The sequence below is a fragment of the Antedon mediterranea genome, chromosome 9 (assembly GCF_964355755.1).
Source record: "Antedon mediterranea chromosome 9, ecAntMedi1.1, whole genome shotgun sequence".
NCBI classification, from domain to species: Eukaryota; Metazoa; Echinodermata; class Crinoidea; order Comatulida; family Antedonidae; genus Antedon; species Antedon mediterranea.
In genome coordinates, this window is record NC_092678.1 from 18,318,241 (window position 1) to 18,344,439 (window position 26,199).

The following is a 26,199-nucleotide window of genomic DNA, read 5'->3' on the forward strand; positions in this document are numbered from 1 at the left end:
AAAGATTTTTAAATAACTTCATTCAAAATACAATTAGTACTCAACATTTTTAACTGAATTTGTTGTTTTCTAAAATTGATTGCTATTTTTAATGTATATTTCAATAACTCTTTGTCTTTATTTTATTATGCTTGTTATATTTTCAATTACTGTACTACTTTGGAATCAGTGCACTAGTACTGAAAGTGCCTGCTGAATAAAGAAAGAAAGAATGAATAAATAAATAAATTAAATAATCACTGTTTGGAACAGTTTATCAAAATGAGTCATATGTGTGTATATAGTGTTAATACCACAATAACCTAAATACAAATTAATTATGGTAAAACCTACCTTTGTTTAACAATTCAAGTTTAATAACCTTATAGAAAATAATCTCTGTGAAAAAAAAACCACTTTGATGTACCCCTATTTGTATAATAGATCAGTCTAAAACTTTAGTGTAGTCTGTTTGGCTGTAAATAGCATTGTCTAATGTCTAAAGTTTAATAACCTATAGAAACTAATCCCCCAAGAAACATTATATCCCTATTGGTATAATAGATCAGTCTAAAACTTTTCAGTGATCTGAAGTTTGATAACCATAGATAATAATCCTTCCAGATACTTTTTACATCCCTGTTTTTTATAATAGATCAGTCCAAAACTTTCCAGTAATCTGTTTGGCTGTAAAAGTGGCATTGTCTAGTGTGTGAAGTTTCACTGTTATAGTTGTAATTGGATAGCAAGGTTTTAATCAACATTGTTAGCTTGTCAGGTTAACAGCCCATCTGCCTTGTATAAGGACACTGCTGCTCATCTCCAGTAGGCCTATAGTTCAAGACTTATCAGTAATAGCTCACTTTATCTATGCTACACAAATATTCCGGTTCTGTAGGCAGTTTGGTTACAGCATTTCTTTAGTTCACTGTGCGCACATTTTCCACTTTTTACTGTATTTAACTTTACCAGTTAGCAGAGATCACAATTACTTTGCATCTTTTTAGGCAACACAGATTATTGCTGTGCTACATTGAAAGACATTCAGCCGTACAGTACTTCTTATCTTTGTTCTATATTTGGAATCGACAAAACACATTTTAAAATTTGGATTTGGTACTAGCAGAACATTATGTCGACGACACTAACTTTGTGAGTAGTTTGTAATATTTTTTTTATCTATAAATAAATGTTAATTTATATTGGTAAATTAAAAATGTTATTAGTTTATGTGAATTATGGTATAAACTTTAATTTCACTGTTAACACATTTAAATTTAAAACATATTTTATACAGGTATTCATATTAATCTGTGTTTTTTAGTTGATCATTTTTTTTATGTAGGGGCCTATTCTATTAGCATTATATTTTAATTTACAATAAAATGCTGGGAAAGTGCAGCTTGATTAAGAAAGAAATTATGTAGAAAATTGAATTGAATTATGTCTTATTCAATGTTAAATTTTTAACAAAATGTCATTTTAATTATTGATGTTTCCTTTTGTTATGTTCCAATGTCTTCTGGTACTGAGGTGTGAAGACTTCCTTTATTAGTATCCCATAATTCCCAGAGGTAATACCTTTGAAACTTTCCTTCCTGGCTCAAATGTGTATCTAATTTTTCAGTCCCTCTCATTATGATTCTGTCGACAAGCGGTTCTGTCCTTTTCATGACCTGGGGTTAAATAGTCTGCAAATGTGTATGGTTTTAAGAAAAAAAATGCATGGACTTCAGTCAGGAAAAATAAGGTTCTTCAGGATCTCAGCTGCTTTGTGCTTACTCAAATGTCGGCCTACAGTTGGCACCCACCTGGTTAAACTACCGGTTTATTTATGAATAGATAGTGCAGTTAGGGCAAACCAATTTGTCCGTAGAGGAATTGGTTAAACACGGTATATCCGACCGGACAAGTTACCTGATTCTTAGTTTGTTGAATTCCATTTTGTTGAACCTGTTTTTCAGAATCTGTCATAGTTGTTTAAACCTCTTGCATTAGCCACAGTTGATTATAATTTTTTGTATTGTTTAAACCTCTGGCATCAGCCACGGTTGATTTTTTTTTCCGTTTACCGTCCAAAAATTTAACTGGCTATTAAGGGTTTCAAGAATAAAACCAGTCAAAAAATTATCGCAACCTGAAAAATAATTTAAGCAATTTAAGCTCTTTGCACCTGATACATGCTGCTGGTACCAGATATCCAGAACTTGGTCAAACTTGTTCAACCATTCACAAAAACCACTGGATAACACATTTAAATATCTGCAGAAAAGTAGCATAACTTTCATAGAATTGTCATAAAATCCTTTGTTTGAAATAAGAAATTTACTACACACAGTCCAAAAGAACCGGTGTGTACCCTTTCATAATTTACCAGACCACCTCCAGCCCCGGCAAAATTCAGACGAACAGCCATTAAAACACGCTAAATTATGATTAATGACAATCCGGGGACGTCCCCAGAACATCGGGTTTCGGAAACGTATACCCTTATAAATGAAAGTGTAAGTGGCTACTGTACATGTGTAGGATCTGCTGTTGAGACTGACATGCTTTTCAAACTGTCAGGCTTCAATCATACTAGCTTATTCCCCCTGGAGGCAAAGTACAACTTGTTAGCCTAACCCCAGTCCTTACATCTGTTATGTTCTGTTTGTCTAGCCTCCAAGCACTCCCTGTGTGTATTGACCAACAAACCTAATCATAACAGCCAGCCAGAACTTATTGATAAACTTAAACTTATAAAAATAATCTTTTGTTGTGGTTAGGTTGTATATGTGTTTTAATAATGTATCTTTAGCTGTGACAGGAAGGAAACTTAAATATAAACTTAAAGATAAACAATAAACCACAATATTGAAGATGATTGTATTTTATAGCCAATAAACTTTAGGCAACTTTGGTTTTCAATAGTAGAATCTGTTCATGTATTAAAATGCTGAATTAGCATTAGTTTTTATACATGAATCTCTAGCCTTTGATTGCATTCCTGCTAAATCATTGTAAACTTGTGACACACACAGGTAGTTTATCTGAGGTCAGTGCAGCAGTCATCATTACCATCTAAACTGTATCTGCATTGACCAATTAAATGGTGTTCCAATAAGTAATCTATTAGGGTACTTTCACACAAACGGCATAAGAATGGCGTGGCTTACGCAAGCGGTAAGGTAATCCACGGATTAAAATGCTGAGGTGTTCACACGTACGGCGTTCGTTATACTAATGAAACGCTACGTACACCACGGCTTCCGCCATACGTGTGAACAGGCTGTTAGATGATTTTAACCATTTATCTGGGAACGTCCATTGGGCAGATCCGGGATTTTTCAGGAGGGGGCGCTAACATGTAATTAGTAAAAAATAGATATCAAAAATTAGTTTATAAATTCATTGTAGCTGTGAAAAGAGGGGAACATTCTCTCCAAGTGTAATCCCTGGATTCGCCCCTACGCCCTTTAACAATTTTTTTGTTGACACTATAAACAATTTTTGCATGAAAGTGTTAAGCATAGTACTGATCAGTATTGTCATAAAATCCTTTCACACTAAATGGTCCCAATGGACTGATATACCCCAATAATTTACAGGGTCAAGTCCCACTAAATCCAGATGTGTGGCCATTAAAAACTTGTTAAGAAATGATTAATATGACGACGTCCCAGGAACGTTTTGTAAGCATACGAAAAAATGCGATCCCGGAGACTTACCATTGACTCTGCTTAAATCTGTCATTAAAATGTATGTTAAATTCAGACAAGTTCTTAATTTGTCATGGTAGTGTACAGTACTTCCATATAAAATGAATGTATCTCCAGTGACATGATTTTTAGAATTGCTAAAATAATAAATGTGATATGTTACATGTTTGTGGTGAGTTATTTCTAGAATTACTGGAGGCTGTGGCCTTTTCTTAAAGCCATGTGCCTTAAAATAACATTAGTTTAGGACACAGAGTTCATGTTGTAATTTTTTTTTAGAATCGGGGCTACTTTTTTGTACGCTAGAAAACTTTGCTAGTTACACATTATCTGACTAGCAAAATGAGCAACCAAACATTTTTTTTAATTAATTGATTTTACAAAATGTTGAATTGACAGTAATTGGCAGATCAAGCAACTAGTAAACTAGTGTTGGACATTTGACTACTGATCGTGAGATTGAGCTTCCAATATTTTCATAAATTAAATACAATATTAATCAGATAATTGTCCGTGTGCTAATTATGTTTGAAATTATTTTTTTTTACTGTAGTATAAAGTAGTCAGAACAAATCAGTATATTTTGAAAGTAACATTATATAAATAAAAATATAACAAAAAACAACTTTACAATGTAAACAGTAATGCGTTTTTCATGAATGTACATAGTTTTATCTGCTTAGACCTAATGATCAAAGTGTTTTAAACGCAATTAAAGGCATTGGAATGTTGATCATTGTGTCTGAACACTTTTAACGCCATGGATTACTGTACGCCTTGAAACTCTGTGAGTCTGAACATACCCAAAGTCAAAATGTTATTTTTCTTGTTCTTTGTACATAAACACTGGGCTTAGAGAGTTGGCTCTGGTTAGTGATTCTACAAAGGGGCTTTGTACTGTATGTTAATTAGTTTAAATGACTACTAGTCATTTCTAATTGAAAGTAATGACAAGACCACATGATTCATAATGCTTCTACATTTTACTGAATAGGTGCATTGGTTTTTAGTGAAGAATGGATGTAGTCTCTGTACTGAATTTCTAAAGAATGGATCATGTACACAATATCGATGTTCGCCTCACAAACAACTTACAGAGAAAAAAAAATTAAAATTAAAAAGTATCCCTTATCGATTAACTATGCTCTATATGATTTAAATTTGCACAAAAAACAATTTTAAAAAGGTTATTGATTGATTACTAATTATATTAGAAAAGAAAGCTAGTTTGAAATAGTAATACTTTATTATTAAATTTACCATGTTTCTGCTGCATATCCACCACATTCTTGCTATTCAAATGCTCCCAATCAATACTTTTTTTAATGAATAGGTGCTCATCAATGAAAGTGTTAACAACGTTACCCAAAATGTAATGCCATCAGGCTATCAAACTTTGAAGATGCTACAGTACAGATCAATAAAATAACCATTATTTTGAAGATAATTTTATTCACTGACATCGGCTTTTTATCAGCAGAAACCAACCAAGAGTTGTATACTATCTAGTAAGTAGTAGTAAGAGTATGACCACCAATATTGTTGGTAATATAGTATAACGGCCTTCTTTAAGGTACACCCCTTTGCCTCCATTTGTAAAACAAATGGAGGCAAATGTGTGTTTTAACACTACAACCAACCCCCGTATTCTGTACCACTATACAATATGTGTCCTAATAATTGGGTTTCAATTGACAGTTTTGAAATGAGTATAGGATCAGATACACTGTGGTTGTGTGGTTACTTTTCCTATGTTGTAATTTTATTTAACTTTCAATGTAAGAAAGTCATTGAACTATTTTCAGTATAATGATGGTAGTTAATGAATGAGTGATGTATCATTAAGATCAGGGAGACTGTGGTTGAAATTGTATCCATTTGTAGAACCTTGACTTTAAGATGAACTGACTGTTTTGGGTTACTGTATCCAATGATAGACACATGTCAATTTGATGTCATCACCTATTTTATAATGTGTTAGATTAATGCTCTGTCTACACTATCAAACTTATGTGACAAAAAAATGTGATGTGCCCATATATGGACACGATGTTGTCATATCACTACCATATTTGGGCACATCACACTATTTTTGTCAAAATAGTTTGATAGTGTAGACAGAGCTTAAAGCTTAGTCTACACTATCAAACTTTATTTGACAAACATTTTTTCCATATATGGACATGATAATGTCATATCACTACCATATTTGGGCATATTACTACTGTACTATATTTACACACACTTTTTTCTCGAACTAGTTTATAGTGTAACCAGAGCTTTATAAGAATTACCATGGAGAAATAAGCGATCCATGGAATAACCTAAGGTATATAACATGAGTCCTAAAATACCTCCAGGTCTAAAGTGTTGATAGTTATTTTTAGGGAACCAATCTGGCTTTCCTCTCCTTCATATTAAATCTGGCCCCTAATAACTTGTTACATATGCTGTGAGCAAACAACTTATAATGGGCCATGTAAATGAATCATTCCTAATTTCTTGGCAGCAGAAACAGGACAAATTTAAAATGTTAACAATTTACACCTAATCAATTGGTTGTTGGAATGTCACCATCTTTATCTCTTTGCTACTTTTAGCTGGACAACACTCAATAACATTTTTTTTGTTTTTAAATAATAACAACTTTTAGCAATTTGACCATCTGAACTCATTGCATTTTTTTGGTAATGATGTGATTTTATAGTCGACTACCACCACCCACTAATTAAAATATTTGTTTAGAGAATAAACTGTGGTTGGTAGGCCTACACTCTATAATTTATATTTTTAAACCTATTAAAAAAAAACATTTTTCAGTGAGAGTCAGCAGAAGCCGGCTCTATATATTATTGTGTCCTTACCCCATTTAATATTAATTAATAATAAAGTTCAATTTGGTATATCACAACATGCAGGGTTTCTAAACAATCAACAGAATTTGTTTTAAGAGCAAAAGATTAATGAGAAAAGTGCAAATTAAAAAGGTGGGATTTGAGAAGTTTTTTAATGTGGTGAAGGATTCAGCTTTCCTGATTAACATAGATTAAAGTTCGTTTGAAGGAGTTTGGGATTTAATTTATTCCTTTTCATCTCCTTGTTTACTTTATCTTTGTGGTAATCTTGATTATAATCTGTTTAATCTGTTGGTGCCAGAAAAGCTAAATATTAAATATTTACAGAACAATAGAAGATTGTTTATTTACTGTTGAACTCAAAATAAGTAAACAACTTTGTTTTTATTTATTGTAACATAACATAGTAATTAATTGCATTGTCTTGCATACTATATAAGAAAACAACTTTTTTTTTATTTATTGTAATCTATTTCAAGATTAATTAACATTGCATAGCCATAACATTGCATAACAATTTCACTGATCATTATGGTTCTAGTGGTAAAATGAGTCTTCTCGGATAAGGACTGTAAACCGTAGGTCGAGCTGTGTATATACATCTAGCCCATGTGCACCTAGTACATCTTTCGAGACCAGCAACTGAATGAACGCAGACGGTTGACTTTTCTATCTGTATATTAGTTAGCTTGTATGTGTGAACAGCCTCTATGTAGTATATTAAGCTTTGTCTACACTATCAGACTTTATGTGTCAAAAAAATGTGATGTGCCCATATATGGACATGATGATGTCATATCACTACCATATTTAAGCATATCACTACCATATATAGGCACATCAAACTTTTTTGACACATAAAGTTTGATGGTGTAGGCAAGGCTTTAGTTAGCTTGTATGTGTGAACAGCCTCTATGTAGTATAGGCCTACAATGGCTAGTGAGCAAGAAAAAGAAAATACTGTTATAATAAAAAAGAAGGTTGCCCGGAGAGGTTAAACTGGTGATTTTATTTAAGATTACGGAGTTTTAACAATAAGAACAACAAAAAGTACAATAAATGCTAAAATATCGCAGTTCACATACATTTACAAAATACACAAAGGGCAAATTCTTGTTTTCAACTTGTTGATTGTATTTTTAAATTCTTTAATACCTATGAGTCACCAAATCAAACAATACGGTAAAAACGGTGAAAATTATGTAATAATTTCGTCCCTTTGTAACTGTCGCCAGACGAAAACCAAATAAAATTGTATAAATTGTCTGACCTTGCTGAAGTTGATGTTGTTTCACTAGCTATTTATAAATTTACTATTCAAAAGTGTAAAGTGTTTTTGTAAACAAAGTATTCTTGATAACTTTACAATAGTGATAGACTATTGAAATGGTAAAATTAGTTTGACAAACAAAAACAAAATACGCCCGATCTGCGATGGAAAATTTCTATAAACTATTGAAAAACTAAAATGTTTTTTGGCAAAAACATAATATGCCTGGTATTACCCTTTACTAGGGTCGTAGCCAGTATTGTTGGTAAAGTTTCAACCTGACCGCTTTCTCACAGAGGCCTTTGATAGTGGCCGGCTTGCACAGATATTGTTCCTTTTTTTTGCGATCACACCATTTTATTTCTTGTGGCTGCAGCACTGTATACCCTCTGTTAATAGTGTCTTTAAACTATTTAAACAGTAAATCAGGTTTGACAAACAAAAACAAAATCAGCCTATTTATAGTAAATTACCTTACAGAATCTAGTATAAGCCTGTTTCTGCTGCATAATGCTGAATAGTTTATTTCAGTATAGATGAAAATTTTGTTTACAATTTGAATTTCTGCCAAGTTTTTCCTAAATAAAAAAATGATCAGTGGTGTTTTTAACTGTTATTTTAAGAAAAACATTTACCAGTGTGTTCACATTTCAGCTGCCAAAAAATAATAATAAATAATAATTTACTATTGCTTGTAATAGAAATAGGCCTATGATATTGCTTTTAAGGTTACATTTAAATTTGTTCTCATAGAAAACACTATACTATAAAATAATTAATTTCATATTGTTAAACCCTAGGCTTATGTTAATAATATCAGTGACACACTCATTTTGAAATTTCCATATTTTTTCAAAAATTAATTGATTTGTTCCTCCACAAAATAATTTCACTCTAATCAGTATTCTCCATTTTCTTCTGGGACCTAAATTATAAATATATTTTCAATGATTCATTTTGTAAAAAAAATTATTTTCATTTTGAAAAGGAAAATACATCTGTGGGGCACTTTTATAGGCTTGATACATACATATGTGTAAAGGATAGGGAAGGAAGGGCGAGAGGTCAGGTTCACTATTCGCTAAATCTACATTGCCAAGATTTATAAGGAACAGATGCGCCTCAATTAATAAAAAAATTAATTAATTAATTCTTAAAATGCAGTACAACCTCAAGCAAACAGTACGCCCTTTTACCGAAGCAAATTTAGCAATTTCCATTCCAGACTCCTTCATGAAGTGATATTGCAATACTTTTGTTGAGGGTGGCGGTGCTTGGGGCTCTACGAGAAGGCTTTCCGGGAAGCCAGTTGGACCAGATCATTCACACATAGGCTGGCTTACTACACCATAGTACCTACCATCTCAAAACTCAGGCTTCAGGCTGACAATGACTTGTTCCTGCCCGATGGGTCACCAGAGCTGAACCAACATTTCTAAAATAGGGGGGTGTGGAGTTTCCATTGTAGGCATTGTTTTTCGTTTTTATATTTAATTTAGTAAAACTTGTATTCCCCTATGATTCAATCATTGGTATGAATAATTTGTAGCTGTATGTAGGTTGTTAATTTTTCTGTCTTTTCATAAGAACATGGGTTAAGTGTTGGCAGACTGCCATGGTATTCGTCATCACAAATCTATATTTCCTCGGTAATATTATTTAAAGCCTCATTCATAATAAATTAACTGAGGCAATGGTATACTCTTCAATTGGTCAATTTCCTTCTGTTTTTTGACACATTGTAAAACTAACATTGCTGGTATGAAATACATATTCGCAAATTTGTATTGCAATGTTCTAGGGGGACCAGATGGAGTTTTCTAGAGGCCGCACTTTCCCCGTTTGACAACCAAAATGAAAAAGTGCTTTTATATCAAATTTTGAATGATTTTATTTTATTTTAGTGCTACCAATATTATATTAAACAACCTTCTTTCTTGGATATTATACCATTGATACTTGTATTGCTAATTGTAGTCATTATAGAGTCTTTCTATTTATGTCAGACGTACTTATGAACAACAATTTTTTTTTTTTTTTTTTTTTTTTTTTTGTAAATTATTATTCCCGTTGGAGTTAAGACATCAAAACATGTTTTTAAACTTGCATATCAAGTATTTAGGAATATCCATATTTTATAATTTTTCAAATACTTTCTTTTGTAAACCATATCAAAATCGTGAAAATATGTACATCTAATAAGTCCTCAATATTCTGAATTTCTATAACCTGATATGAAATAGGCCTACAGTATGAAATAAATAGTTGAGCTATCATTGTCACTATTTGCCTTATCATGGTGCTAGGCCGTGACTTGTGCACACAAACGGAGACTGCATCAACAAGAAGGCACTCTCCAGAGCCTAGGCCTTCCTTCTGATGGAATTTTACCCTGCTGAGAATCTATGTATCTAAACTCATTTAAGAGCGGCTCAGCATTGATAAGATGCACGTAATAAGTGATTTGTGATGTTATTAGTATCTCTGCAATAATGCTTTTGAGCTAGGCTGGAAGACAGCATGTATTGTTATTGAAGATTCCATTCATAGCTTCCTCTGTTGTTGTATTCTGCCTATCGCCTACAAATGGTACAACCCCATATTGAATGGTCCGAGCCCATCTGCCTAGAACACCCTCTGGGTAGGATACACCTGTTTTCCTCCTATACACAATTATCTTAATTATTTCCATTGAGCAAATTGTCAAGTGATTGAACAAATTGAACTTTTGCCAAAATGTTTTCATTGTAAATGAATTTATTATTTAAAAAAACCAAAAACAACAACCCATTATTTTTTTTTTCTTTATTAATTATGGCTACAATTTGCAAAGTAAAGGCTGATTTCTCAATTCTTAACTCAGACTATACATTAAAAAAAAAACATCATTTATCAATGATCTTTTTATTATAAAAGTGAAAAAATAACAGGCAAAATGGAAAGTTTCTAATAATTAAATTTTGCCTGAACATGTTTTTTTTTTTTTTTTTTTTTTTTTTTTTTATTCATGCAATAGTGTATGGCCTTTTCTGCCACAAATGTGTTGGGTGTTTATCCAGGCACTCATGAAAAGTTTAATCTTTGTTATGCTTCTATAACCATTTATTTTTAATATATAATAAAATATAATAAGAAATTTATAAATGAAGACATATATTTGTTTATTGTTTGTAATAAAACAGTAGTTTCCGGATTGTGTTGCTGAATCCCGCTAAAATCCTGCTTAACATATCTGGCAAATTCCTGTTAAAGCCCAGTTCTAACAGGATTATTTTTTTTTGGCAGGAATCTGTATGTTACTTTCAAACGTTTTTTAAATAAAATTATCATAATAATTAAGTTATTTCCTTTGGGGTCACACTTATAGAGTCTAATATTTCAGTAAAGTAGACCTACATCAGATATTTAAAAAAATGCTTCCTATTGGCAATTCAATATTCTCTTAATTTCACCATTTGTCTGTTCCAATAATGTTAATAAATTTGACCAACTGTAACTAAGAATGTCATAGTCATTCCTACAGCAAACGTTTAATTTCATCAACGGGAAACGATTTATTATATACAATCGACTTATTTCTTGTCGTCTGGCACAATTATCCAATCAGATAAACTGAAGGAATTGTCTGCACGTATTCCCAAAGGTATTACGTCTTATTGGCCAATAGTTTTTATCATCCTTCTGTTTCCCTATATCATTACTAGCTGTTAAAGAGGTGCAATATGCTCCTATTCCCTGTTTGATCATTTCCTGACAACCATGACAAATTATTGCTTGATTGAGCATAGAGAAATTAAAACATATTATTCCATGATTGATAGGAATAGGAAAATTCCCTACTGCTAATAAATGGTTTTTAAACACTGTCTGTCTTTTCTTATAAGCACAGAGCACATGAACATTTTGTTTCAATAAAAAACACACATGATTGGTCAATAGTTTATTGAGGTCAGCAGACTGGAACAATCTGTTTACAAAATATTCTAGAAGTAAATTCTGGAAAGCAAAATGCAAATTTCTGTCTTGTTGGTTAATTTGTTCATGTATTTGTTTCACAAAAGCTAAGCTAGTTTTTTCTATGTAACCCTTTGATTGATGTTCTCTTGGTTGAAAAATGCTCTTTGTGGAAGAACTGAAAGGGGGGGGGGGGGGGTAGGGATGGTGGTGTTTATGATGTAGTGGGGAGGGTTATTCAAACTCCAGATTTGACATATACAATCAAATAACAATTTAGGATCCTCATTTTAATATCTGACATGTTTTAAATACAACACTCTGATATAAATAAACACAATTATTATTACACAGTGGGTTAATAAAACAGACATTGATTGATATACTGTGACTTTCTCAGGTTATATTTCTTTCCTCAACACACATTTGTTTTTCATTGCACGTGCTCAGTGCATAAACTCATTATGTATTTTAAATCCTGGGGTTTCTTGGAACCTACAGTATTAACATGTGCAACCTTCTTCATATCTCATTAATTCCTTGATATGTTTTCGCTTTTTCTTTTGAATTTTTTATTACATTCTTTTACAATTGTTTTCAACTTGTATATTATTATCATATTTTTACCAAAATTATAGTATAACTTACTATTATAACTTAAAGTTATTATGTCAGATGTTAGCCACCCCCTTAACCAGTACATTACGTTAAGCAGGTCTGGGCGCATTACATATCCTCGCTGGAACACTGAATGCCTACGTAGATCCTTTCTCCCATCTGCTATGAGGCATTTTAATTTAAGGTGGAAACAATAACTGCAATAAGTATCTTGAATCTGTATTTTTAACTCATTTTGTACTTTTTGTGTCCTCTTTTAACTTTTTTACATAACATCTTGTTCTCTGTTTTATGTGATTTTATTCTTTTTTACTGTTAGTGCGACAATGTTTTTAGACAATTTTAATGTGTGTACTTTCAGCCAAAGTTTCAAGCCATTTATGAGTTTGACAATAAAGTTTATTGAATTGAATTGAATTGAATTTGTTGTAAAAAGAGTTAGTTGCCATTTTTTGTCTAAAACTAAAAAAAAACTAAAGAAGTTTTTGTTTTTCAAAATCCATTTTCTATATAATTTTTAATATATTATTCTTCCTTCATGGTTCAACTTAAAAAAAAAAGAAATGGTTCAGTGTTTTCCCTTATTTGGAATGTAGCTGTTCTGTTTAGGACAAGATTGTTTATAGGTGATACAATGGTTATATTCTGTTCTTGTATTTTTTTATTTTACTCTTCCATACTCCCATTGGGTGCTAAATATTGCATAATGGTAAGGAATCCGACTAGAATTTGATAGGAATGGGTTCAAGCATGTCTGTTCCTTTGGAAAGATATTTACTCTTATTTCCTCATCCGTCAGATAGGACGTAAAGCTGTTGATCCCATATAATGTAAAAAACTCCAGGTGTGCTTATCTGGGTATGTGCCTCACTACTGGGTTTAGGTCCGTAGAGAAAAACCATCTAACAGTCCTTTTCATATTGTAATTTTTTATCACAGTTGATGTCATACAAAGTGATGGGCAGACTATAGTAAGTGACATGTTGGTTAATATAGCCTCACACTGTTGTAACAACATTCTTGTTCTAATCATTCTATCTGTTGGATATACAAAACTCAGTAGGAAGATTAGTTTAACAAATTTTCTAATTTTCAGCCTAATAACTTTCGGTAAAGAAACTGGTTTAAAGTTTATCTGGTTAAAGATACATTGTCACCCTGCAAAAATAAAAACATTTTTTTTTTAATATGCCATTTTAATAGTCAATTTTTTGGATGTTTAGTCTTAGGTAAAATCATTTTAGGAACCATAACAATTCATTGAAAAAATGAACATGTCTACTGCAGAACATCCTTACATTTATTGAAAGAGGGATGATTTCTCTCCACCTCACCTATTTTTTGATGGGGGATTTGATTTGAACATGAAAAGCACTACCCTGTTGGTGGCAATGGGTCCATGACTTATATTCTGAAAATCTTCATTTTCAGTTTAGCATAATGACTATAATTATACTTGATACTTGTTAATAATATTATAGGCTTTTTCCTCATTTTATGTATTTTCATTCTTAAGTTGCGTTTTAATATTGTTAAAACTTTCTATGAAAATTGAATTGAAAATAAGCAATTTTGTTATTATTTCATTAAGATATAATAAAATATTTTGACCGTCACCTGGAACATTCCTTTATCTGCAGGGAAGAAGAAGATACCGAAAGTAAGATAATACGTTAATTTCCCAAGCACCCTTGTTCTGTCTATTTATGTTACCGATCACAGTTTATGATGAGACGTAACCTCTGATTCGATTAGTGTCTTCAATTTCTGTCTGGCTTGTCATTAGTCCGCACGCTTATTACATCAAAACGTTTCTATTGTCTTTGCAAGCCTTGATTATCCCTTGACAGAAGGTAGATGGTTAGCTGTGCTTTTAATTCTATAGCAATAATAGTTAGGTTTTTAGGTATTTAGATACTTTTATAGAATAGATTACTGCACTGTGGAACCTGTATTTTAGGGTATACTTAGAGGACCAACGTGTCCCATTAATAGGGTTTCTCTTTATAGCTGTAGTGTTAAAACTTATATACCCTTCCTTCGTTCTACAGGAAATTATGTCATTAATAGGGCTTCCTTTGTTGAATGGATATTATGAAACCAAAAATAAATGTAAAGGTATTTATTATCGTCCTAAAGCTTAAATGAAAACTAAGAAAATTCTTATATTAGGCCCTCTACGGATTAGGCCTCCCAATGGACCTACGGCAGCCACCAGATCAAAAAGACAAAACAAGCTAGACTTGACCTACTGTATTTTCATAACTTTATAACATGTGCATCAAAATTGTGTTTGTAGGCCAAATCTAGGACTAACAGGTATAAAGACACGTAACAACGTAAACTCATAAAAAATCAAGTATAGGCTACCGTAGGTTGTGGAATATCTATACTAAGTAACCCACCAACACATGTTTTTCACCCTGAAGCATTTGGTCAACTTTGTGTTCTACTTTGTCTACTACGTTTTCTAGTGAGAGCAATTGTAAAAAGCATGGTTGTGGTTTTGGATGACAAGTGTACTTATCTGATCAACACCAGTGTATTGCTTGCAATCTGTCACTCAACTACTTGAGTTATTACTATACACACAAACATACAGCTAAGTTATACAACAATAAAATAAATATTATTTGCTCTATAAATACTGTATCATAAATCTTGCTTTATCTTGCAACCAGTGAATGCATTGATTCTATTAAAGAAACCCATCCTAAATTTTAATGCCATTTTACCAGCGTTCTGAAGTACTACAGAATGTTTGTAATTACTGCAGAATTGGCCCCAATTATATAAATTAAGATAAATACTATGGAAATTATATAAATAAACTATATGCAAAGTTATAAATTGACCTTAAATTATGGGAAACCCTATGCAAAATGCATAAATTATTATGGACAAATCAATAACCCAAACGAAAAAGGGCCTGCTTTCAGAGTTTTCCGCCCATCATACGAAACACACAAAGATGCAGTGGTCTTCTCTTTCATAATGCAATAATTAAGGAAACAACTAATAAAAAGAAAACATTTATTTTTAGTGCAGTTAGTTATACTTCTAGTCATTTTGGTACCCGATTACCTCTGGTCATTTTGATACCTATGTGTATGGATGTGAGCAGTAGAAAAATTTTTTATAACAAATGTGAAAACTCGCTCTCTCTCTAATATTAAATAGATAACTTATTCTTTTTGAAATATTTCAACTATAAAACAGAAATATCTCAAATATTTAAGGCAAATATGATTACTATAATTATCTAATAAATTCCTGGATTTAAAAGCAACTAAATGTTTTGACCCTTTCCTCACAAAAAGGGATATATACAGTACAACCAAATAATTTGGATAACTGCTAAGGGTTGTACTAATATACATTCCTCATATTATTAGTCTTCTAAATTCCAATTAAAAACATGTTTGTTCCAGGTTCTCTCACATATAACATTTGTTGTCACACAACTTTTGTTACCACAGACAAAAAAATTGTTTTATAAAAGAAAAAAATAGAGAAATAAAATAATGTTTCATATCGCAATAGTTAATAGTTAAATTATTAGTTTCACTATGTATCAAAACATAAAATATATGGAAATACTACTAGCTAATAAGCTACAGTAAAAAAAAATAATTTAGCTATAACACTTAACAAAATAAAATAACAATGAAATCCAAGGCATAAAACTAATGTTCTGTTTTTAAAATTAGTTTTCTGAAGTTTGGAAAGTAAATTTTATTTAAATGTGAAACAAACTTTTGTTTGTAAATACAAAGACAAACCTGATATATCTATTATAATTAAGTTCATGTGTGGACTGCAGGTCATTTTTCATATTTACAACTAAATTAGGTGTCAAAACATCTGTTATTGTTTTGTTACTTTGGGTTCAAGTTCGTTGATATCTCTTTAACGAGACCCAGATTGATTTCTGTGGCATATTTTCTATTTGGTGAGTCATGCCTTGCTGTGATTCTATCAATGGAGCTATCCGTTGGGAATTTGAAGGAAATCCATATATTGCAGTATCTATCCGTATTCTTATTATAATCCTTTGATCTAGGCTAGGGATTTAATCAGACGGAGTAAGAACTGTTAATCTCCAGTCACCTAGTTTAGACTGAAATTCCCTAGAGTTTGAGTAATTTCAGGGAAACGGAAGGAAAATTAAATTTTTTATAACCTATAAATGAATTACTAAATTATTTTTGTGGCAGATAATTGTTGTAGATAGAGTTGTTTTAGAATGTTGACAACGTTTTTAAGGTGTTTTACTGTTTGTTTGTCTGCATATCTGTCTGGACTATTAAGAAAAATATTTTGTTAATACCCTGAGGCTCAAATCTGACTTGTTTGTAGATTGTTCCAACTAACATTACAAGCATGTGTATCCGCCTCTACTGATGTTTTCCTTAGGGTAAAAAATTAGTAAAAATTATCTAAGTTATTAAAAATTATTAAAACGATACAAGATATTTTGTGTAAATTAAAGCCTTATTTTTCACTATATTAATTTATTCACGCATATTTTGGCGTGAAAATATCTTCGACCAATCAGCATGCAGGAATGTTTTGATTCGCGTGAATATATTCACTAATGAAAAACAGGCTTAAAAGTACTGTACATATTTGAAATTAGAAGGTTTTTCTTTCTGTTTATTCAACCAATTTGGTGTGTTTTCGCAATGTTTATTGCCTTGGGCTACAATTTAATATCAAAGCCATTTTCTGTAAATTTCAAAAGTAGGTTGAACATCTATTGTACAAACGTTATACCTCCAAAGTAAAGTAGTTCAGTAGTATGAAATGGTAGCACAATAGTATTTAAATTATTTTATTCTTTATTTTTATGTGACGTCTTTTTATAGTCTAATCTGAGGTGGTTATCCATTCTCGTCATTTAACCGGTAATATCGCTGGGTAACTTTTAGCTGTAACACAAATAATGGCTATTTGATTGACAGCTGTAGTATTTTGAAGGTTTGACCGTCGGATCGTATTGCATTTTGGGTAATGTTAACGTTTTTTTAACGACCAACTACAAATTTAAACAGTTATTTCAGAACAGGGTGGCCTAAAAACTAATTTTGTTTTATTCGGCGCTATGCAGCAGAAACAGGCCCTAAGGAATGATTTCCGTTATCATTGAACTTGAGGACTTCTGCAACATTTACTTTTTCCCTATAGGCACAAATCTTAGTATCAATAATGTGATGTGACTTTTATTAACACCAGTTTAGCAATTGTAACTGATATTGAATCTGTGTTTATTGATTTAGACTAATGGTATAAACTCTGAATGCTGTTAACCTACATTCAATTTATCATGTTGCACTTGTGATGATAAAACTGGATGTTTAATGGCAACTGTAGTAATTTATATAAACAACTTTCTTAACAAGACAGTAAACTCTAATAGTGTACATTTCACTTGGTCTTAAACCACTCTGTCTCAGTCAACTCGGTTCCACTCAACCTGCAGTCATATAAATTTGGTTCTAATCAAAGTCCCATGTCAACTCAGTTCTCGGTCAAATTGGTCCCATGTCAACTTGGTTCCATGTCAACTCGGTCAACGTCAACTTGGTTCCACGTCAACTTGGTCCCATGTCAACTTGGTTCCATGTCAACTTGGTTCCATGTCAACTCGGTCCACGTCAACTTGGTCCCATGTCAACTCGGCCCATGTCAACTTGGTCCCATGTCAACTAATTGGTCCCATGTCAAGTCAGTCCCATGTCAACTCAGTCCCAAGTTCATGTGTTATCTTGTTGTGCTGTTTGTATGTTTTTCGTTCATAAAGAAGAAATAAAAAATTATTTGATATTATTAGTGAAACTTGTAAATTATTTTAAAATGCTATTAATAATTATTAGCGCTTTAGCCAGAATTTAACTAGGTGATTTATTTTTTTTTAAAGTATTTGTATTTTAACCAGGACATTTTTCGTTTATCTCCAGCCATGTCTAAAAACAATCCTACACAACTGTTATTCATTCTACCTGATGCATGTCATATCCTTTCAAAACTGTTTGTTTCCCAGCTAGATTCCAGCTGGCAAATGTTAACCTCTGTATATGGATGAAGTAACATGCAAATAACATTTTTAAGCCTTGTTAAAACTATTTATTTAGTTGCTTTGACCCCTTTTTACCCCAACATAAACAAGAGGCTTTTAATGTGAAAGCATTTGTATTGCATGTTTAGTCTTAGATAAAAGTTATGGATACAATTTAAAGATGCATGTCCTGCACAAACATGATAAAATGAAGATTAATATTAATCAAACATTGAATAGGCTATTTTACAGTTTAATCAAGTTCACTTCTGTGCGAAAAAAAGGAAGAACAAAAAACTCATTGACAAAAAAAAAAAAATTACACTAATACAGGTTTTTGTTTTTAGGAAATAATTTTAGTTTTTATTCAATTTTTGCTTGCCTTCCAATCCCAAGGTCTAGGGTTCAATCTTTACCAAGTGCCAGATTTGTATGTAGCCCTCTTTCAACTCCACTCTCTAAGCCTCAAATGAGACTTGTTTATCCATCCTGTAATTGGCGAGTTACTTGCAGTTGGATGCATATGAAATAAAACTCTAACATTTTTCTCTTGCAGTACATTCCTATTGGTTATCGTCGGTTATGTCAAAGGTCAGGGTGAATATTCTCCATATTGCACACAACGGATCCATGCTGGAAGTGGTGTAATCAAATCTCCAGGATTCCCAGGGAAGTACGATAGCAACTTGAAATGTTCGTGGTTGATACACACCGATAACAACCAGATAACTTTGGAATTTACGTCATTTGATGTTGAAGCAGCCACTGGATGCTAGTAAGTATGGCATTCTGTCGTTTGGCATATTCAATCCAGTTAAAAAATGTTTACATTGGACCTTCAGCTTTAAAGCTGCTTTCAGCTTTCAGCAGATTCTGTCCGGTGGTGTGAGAAAAATATTATGGATGGGTTAAGTGGTAAAACACACACACCTATCATACTATTTGAATCCGTACCTGATCCTGACTCCGAATTTTGTGCGATGGATCAAGAAGCCATTGGTTTGCTGAAATCTTTTTGATTTCTTTTCTCTTTCGGCCAATCAACGGTGAGCATGAATGACCTCGCTTGACAACAGATTTGAACCAAATTCGTGCTCGATGTGGAAGCACGTTCAAATGCTCGCGATATTTTCCTTAGGTGCCAGACCAAATCAGGACGATGTGAAAGTAGCTTGTTCTTATACTATAACTATGATTGAGGCGAGTCTTGAACCAGTGGCCCCATCCTTTAGGGCACAAAATATATGAAAACTGTGCATTATTTTATAGTATACTGTACTACTGTATTATGTATAGTTTAAATTACCAATATTATTTTCATTATAGTTACGACTATGTTGAAGTGTTTGACGGAAACAGTAACAACGACCGCTCACTTGGCAGATTCTGTGGTCCTCAAAATCCACCGCCATTAACGGCCAGTGGCAATATGTTATTTGTGGAATTTAAAAGCGATAGTTCAATCAACAAGGGTGGTTTTTCGGCCAATTACAGTGAAGGTCAGTATTTCACTATTTTAAAATTTGTTTTTGGTGATATTTTTTCTGCATCATCATTTGACGATTCCTATAATATTCCTATTAATAAACAGAAACCATAAGAAGAAGATATACATTCCAAAATGTAAAAACAATGTCTCTTCAATGTCATAAACTAAAAACATAAATATTCGGACGGACTTTAAGGTGATCCCTTTTAAGTTCTTTTTATTTTAAAAGTTCTACATATTATACAAATATTCTTCATAATTATTACAGGTTGTTCATGGACATTCAACAAATTATCTGGCGAATTCCGCTCTCCCAACTATCCACATAATTACATGGATGGTATCCAGTGCACATATAAATTCAACGCGCCAAAAGGAAAACGTATTAAGATTTCATTCACCGACTTCAAATTGGAAGGCAAAAGTCAAACCAGTCGCTGTGCTTATGATTATCTGGAGATTCTTGATGGAGAGAGTCGAGGTATGTTGCTTTTTCAGAATATGCCATTACTGGCAGGATGTTGTAATGAAGAGGTGCCATATTTTATAAGTGCCAAGTTGCCGTGTATGTATCATCACAGTTGAAAGTGTTAATGTGTACACCTAGATTTAGATGTATTTAATTAAATTTAGATTTATAACTGTGAAGTAAATAAATAAAAAAGTAGGTTTGCATCAGGTGGAAAGTAAAAAGGTCAGTTTTTTTTGCGCTAACTTTGTTGCAATGCTAAAGTAAAATAAAAGTAATTTGATTATCATTCTGTACCGGGCTACTTCCTTTTGCCTTTGAATCTAACCATATCCTCCAATGCAAGCTTGGTGGGCTACAGGTATGATGTTCAACATAACAATTACAATAATTATGTAATTAAGATAAATATATTATATATTTTTATATTAATTTTTGTGCGGAGGTGCTCTTAATTAAATTTAGGTAAGTTAAAATATTCCCTTCATTTTTAATGAGCACTTACGTGACTGGTTAATGACATGTTTAGTCTTGCTTTACTCTCTGATGATTTGATTGTTTTGAATTCATGATTTTTTTTATCAACATTTTATTTTTTACCATGAAATATATTTATATAAATCTGTACATTGGCTAGACCGATACTTAGTGTAATTTTCCCAATGGTATTTAAGCCTATCTGTTATCTGTATAAACAAGCCATGATCCTAGAGTATTTGGCGAAAACTCTGGATGTTTAAATTTAGGGAAAAAGCAAATCACACTAAAAAAAGATATTGTGTCAGTAATTGTTTTTCAAATTTCTTTAGTAATGTTTAGCCTGTTTAACAGTTTTCTAATTTCGCAAGTTTTCACACTACCTTTTTTTTTACATGTTTCTGGTTGCTTTTACAGGATCTTCTCCATTCCCCCAATCCCTACTTTCTTACTCCTTCACAAGCAACAGTTTGAATATGTCCATTTCGTAGTGCACATTTTACTTGTGTGACAGATCTTCTAAGTCAATTTGGCAAAACAAAATCAACATTGTGTTCGCAGCAATAAACACAAATCCATAAAATATTGAACAAACATCTCAATGATAGGTCGAACCTTCGCCTCTGCAAAAGTCTGGTTATTAATTGTTTCTTTTTTTTTCTTTAGGATCCGAGTCTTTTGGAAGAAAATGTGGCCAAGAAATTCCTGGAGATATTCTTTCAACGACAAATAAACTTTTCATTAAAATGACGACAGATGATTCCGTTAATTATGGTGGATTTATAGGAAACTACGAAGCAGTCAGTATGTAAACTTTTATATTTTACTTCTTTCCATAAAATTTATATTTTTTAGAGTTAAGTGTAGAATCTAGACTTTTAATACAGTCGAACCCAAGGGACATATTTTGCCCTAAAAAGTGTCCTCTTTAGTGTTGGTTATAGTGTTGATTTGATTTATTCAATTTCACCATGGAAAAATAAATTACAACTGTTTTGTATCGTAGATGCCGAGCCCTCACCATGTGAAACTGAAAATGGTGGCTGTGAGCAAAAGTGTCGGTCAAACGGAGACAACGAGGCGGTGTGTTCCTGCGATAACGGGTATCGCCTTGATATAGATGGCACCACGTGTAATGGTAAGCGAAGCAAATATAGGCGCAAAAAAACTTGGTTAGCAGACAATCGCCTTTCTAATGCTCTGTCTACACTCAAACTTTATGTGACAAAAAAGCGTGATGTGCCCAAATATGGTAGTTATATGATGTCATCATCCATATATGGGCAGAGTTTGACAGAGTTTAAAAAAATGTCCACCAACTCTAGAATAATTATGTATTTCATTATTTTTTCAGATATTGATGAATGCGTTACAGTCACGCCTTGTGACCAAATTTGCAGAAACGTTGAAGGTTCATATATGTGTTTATGTTTGCCTGGATACGTGTTGAACAACAATGGCCTAACATGCAAAGGTGTGTATACTATTGTAAACATATGCATGTAATTCATGTAAATTACTAATTTAAAGATTTTTGCAAGGTAGCTGATAAATGTACATTCGCAACTGCTTGTTTACACAGCCGCTGTCGTGGCCAGACGAAATAGCGCCATGGTTGGCAGTGCCCACATGACATTACCCTTACGCGAAAAGCATGTAGTTGAAAAGTGTAACATCTAAAGTTCACAGCGCATTGAGACGACATCACATCACAAAACGTTATTAGTATAGTAATACATCAGTATGTTTAGATAATAAATATTTTGTCCATTGATAGATGTAAATGAATGCAAGACTAATAACGGTGGTTGTGCGGAAGTGTGCAACAATGAACGTGGAAGTTTCAGGTGCAGTTGTTCAAGCGATAGAGTCCTGCAAAGTGATCGTGTCAGCTGTAGAGGTTGGTTTGAAAATTCATTCAAATGATACACAGTTGTAATATAAGCAATATAAGGGACATTTTAAAAAACCTGAGATAATTTCAATCAGTACTATTAAGTGAACGCCAACCAACAAAATGTCTTCAGCAAAATTGGTATTTTATGTTTCTAGTTTTTGCAAAGCGAAAGAAATTGCAACCAATTGGAGCTTAGGAAATGAGTTCTGATGCGTTCATGAGCACTCATGCGAATCGAAAAGCTCAGCAGATAAACGATGAAAATGAAAATCACAGCTATTCGCTCTTGTAGTTGAAAGCGTAGCACGATTTTCCAAATGTGGAAAACAGGCTTCACAGTGAAATTTATATTATTTTACTGTGATACTGCAGTTATTATATAGCATCATCACCATCATCGTCATCGTTGTCATCATTATATCACACTTTTTTTTGTTATTATGGCCATTTCATTTTTGTTTTATTCATCTCAAATTTCAATTGTGTTAACATTGTAAATTGTGTATATTGATAGAGGCTGACCCATCACCTTGCAAGGTAAACAATGGCGGATGTCAACATTTTTGTCGCTTAACTTCAGATAACAAAGCAGAGTGTTACTGTCGGGATGGCTTCAAAGTTAGCAAAGATAAAAAGTCATGCCATGGTATGTTATTTATGTATTTCTTCTTTATAGTTGGTGACCTCAAAAAAGAACTGTTCTCACATAAGGCATGGGATGGCATTATTTTTTTCTATGTGGCTAAGGTGGAACCATGAATAATTCATGAGGTTAATTATGACATAAATTACCTTATTTATGGAGGGTGACCCTAAACAGCATATTCTGACAATGAAGGAGCCCTCTGGATGTGTGACAGTGCCTGTGTGTATACTAGTACAGGGTAACCCCCTAATCGTCTCGAAAGATGTACTAGGTTCTTTAAAGTGCACATGAGCCAGATGGGTACACTCTACCTACAATTTATAGTCCTTATCTGAGAAGACTCGTTCTACCACCAGAACCATGGAGCGAGTGAGGCTCGAACCCTTGCCGATGTTAATATGGCAAGGTATTACGATTCCACTGTCTTAATCGCTTGGCCAATCACTCGCTCACTCGTTATAGGGGCACTATATAAGCATAGACATTGGTCAATTACTTCATGTCGACAGGTTTCAAATGTTTGATCAATGGTGTAGGCTCCATTCCGAGTAACTGGAGATCTGGGTTCGATGACCATCAACATCATTTATGGGTTTTTTTAATAGTTGAGAGAGATTTTTTAGAGGGTTAGAATCAGTTATATAAGAAATAGGTCGGCTATCTTGAAATTCTTCATAATATTTAATCTCCTGAATTATTCATGATTTCTGCCTTAACCTCATAGGAAAAAAAAAAATATGTACAGAACCATAATCAACACACTGTGAGATGATCCCCTGCTCTTTTTGAAAGTTTTTCTTTAATGTATAATTGAAAATGGAAACAATACTTCCAAGGATTGTACTTTATTTTTTAGATTTTGATGAATGCCGTCAACTCAGTCCATGTGAACATCTCTGCGCCAATACGTATGGATCGTTTGTCTGCTCATGCCGTGCAGGGTTTAGACTGACAGAAATGGGGTTAAAGTGCAAAGGTTTGCAAAATGTTGTTAACTTTAAGCTCAGTCTACACTATCAAACTTGGACATGATGATGTAATATTACTACCATCTTTGGGCACTTACACTTTTTTGTCAAACTAGTTTGATAGTGTAGACAGACCTTTAGAATATCTGATTAATAACAATTTTCAGAATCTTGGTCAAACTTTAAATTAAATGTTTTTAGTCTCTTTATTTGTACTTGCCCTTGTTTAAAAATACTGTACATATCAAGATAGTTACAGAATAAATGATATCTCCATCTGGAAAATGTTTTTTTTCTGGCCTATTTTCATCTATCTAAGTTCTAAAATATGTTTGAAATACTATTATCATGAGGTTTCTACTTCTCTTCTTTTTAAAGATATTAACGAATGCCTACATGATAACGCGGGTTGTGCAGAAATGTGTATCAACGCTAGAGGGAGCTACAGATGTGATTGCGCCACCCCAAACACAGTGTTGGATGATGATAAAATAACATGTCGAGGTAAAGATTGCAATGCAGCTTAACATGGTGGTAGTATTATGAAGTAGCACTAAATAATTTTTATAAATCATTCGCAATTCATATTTCCAAATCTAAAGTCTAGTGTGATATTATATGGTAGTGATATTCCAAAATATGGTAGTGATATGACATCATGATGTACATAACCTTTAAAATTCAGAATTTGCGGTAGATGCGAATGCTGTCACATAATTGTTTTTTATTTATTTTCCATTGTGCAAGCTTCTTCATATTGTTGTTCATAAGGCCCATTCCACCTGGGAACAAATTTGAGATAAAACATCTGTTTCAAAAACCTACTTTAGTTGCGGGATTTTTAAATTACACCTTAAACCACAAGCCGATTAAAATAAGGAGCAAGTTGACCTTATGTTGGTAAAAAGATGTATGAAATATATCCTTGCTGTGTAAATTTTGAGTTTTTATATTCTGAACAGTTTGTCTGATTAGTCCCAATAGTAATATAGATAATACATGTGAAATTAAATTTAACAGTCCGGACACAAGGCATATCGATCAAAGGATTCTAGTTGTTAAAAGAGCACTTTTTATGTTCCGCTTTAGTTAGTACTTCCTTTTGAAGTGTTATGGTATGACAAACGTTACATGCCAAGCATAGCTGAAAAGTCTGTTCCAACAGATACATGCAGTAAAGTCAAGTTAAATTAATGTTACAATTTTTGTTGGATTTTATTCAATTTATTTTATACTTACCCTGTGCCAAGTTTTGTAAATGGAACATCATGCTACCATTTTGTTTCATGTAGAAAGCACCTTAGCTTTTGCATTAGCCCACCCACCAGAACCTAAGCTCTCCAATCAACAGCACATGTGCTTTCCACTCAACCAGCACCTGAGCTCCCACTCTCCAACACCTGACCTCCCACTCACCAGCACCTGACCTTCCCACTAACCAGCACATGAGCTCCCCATTCACCAGCACCTGAGCTCCCACTCACCAGCACCTGAGCTCCCAACTCATCAGAACCTGATCTCCCTATTCACCAGCTCCGGAGCACCCACCTACTAGCTGCACCTTAGCTTCCCACTCATCTCATATCTAGGGACACTTCTAGATATATTCATGGAACCTCTTTTTCATCTGGCAGGTAACACATTCACCATAGTCTTATCCACCAGAACCTGAGGTCCCATCTACCCAGGTTATGACAATTCCTACGAACCAAGTTCTGTACAGCAATGTGTGATTTCATATTAATCCAATTTAAACCATTTACACTCCCTGCTAATCCCCAAACCCCTGGATTCTCTACATATTGACCTGGGGTCAAC

At 33.0% G+C, this 26,199-nt stretch overlaps 1 protein-coding gene across 1 annotated transcript in view; it reads left to right on the top strand.

Moving 5' to 3' along the window:
- The first annotated feature begins 769 nt into the window (after positions 1–769).
- LOC140058771 (uncharacterized) overlaps positions 770–26,199 on the top strand; it is a 40,717-nt gene continuing 15,287 nt past the window's right edge. Inside the window, exons 1-11 of the mRNA XM_072104511.1 lie at positions 770–1,131; positions 18,992–19,210; positions 19,762–19,934; positions 20,193–20,405; positions 21,537–21,674; positions 21,877–22,008; positions 22,225–22,344; positions 22,648–22,770; positions 23,282–23,413; positions 24,270–24,389; positions 24,760–24,885. Of these exons, the coding sequence (XP_071960612.1) occupies positions 1,112–1,131; positions 18,992–19,210; positions 19,762–19,934; positions 20,193–20,405; positions 21,537–21,674; positions 21,877–22,008; positions 22,225–22,344; positions 22,648–22,770; positions 23,282–23,413; positions 24,270–24,389; positions 24,760–24,885 (1,516 nt within the window). The 5' untranslated portion in view covers positions 770–1,111. The remainder of the gene's footprint in view (positions 1,132–18,991; positions 19,211–19,761; positions 19,935–20,192; positions 20,406–21,536; positions 21,675–21,876; positions 22,009–22,224; positions 22,345–22,647; positions 22,771–23,281; positions 23,414–24,269; positions 24,390–24,759; positions 24,886–26,199) is intronic.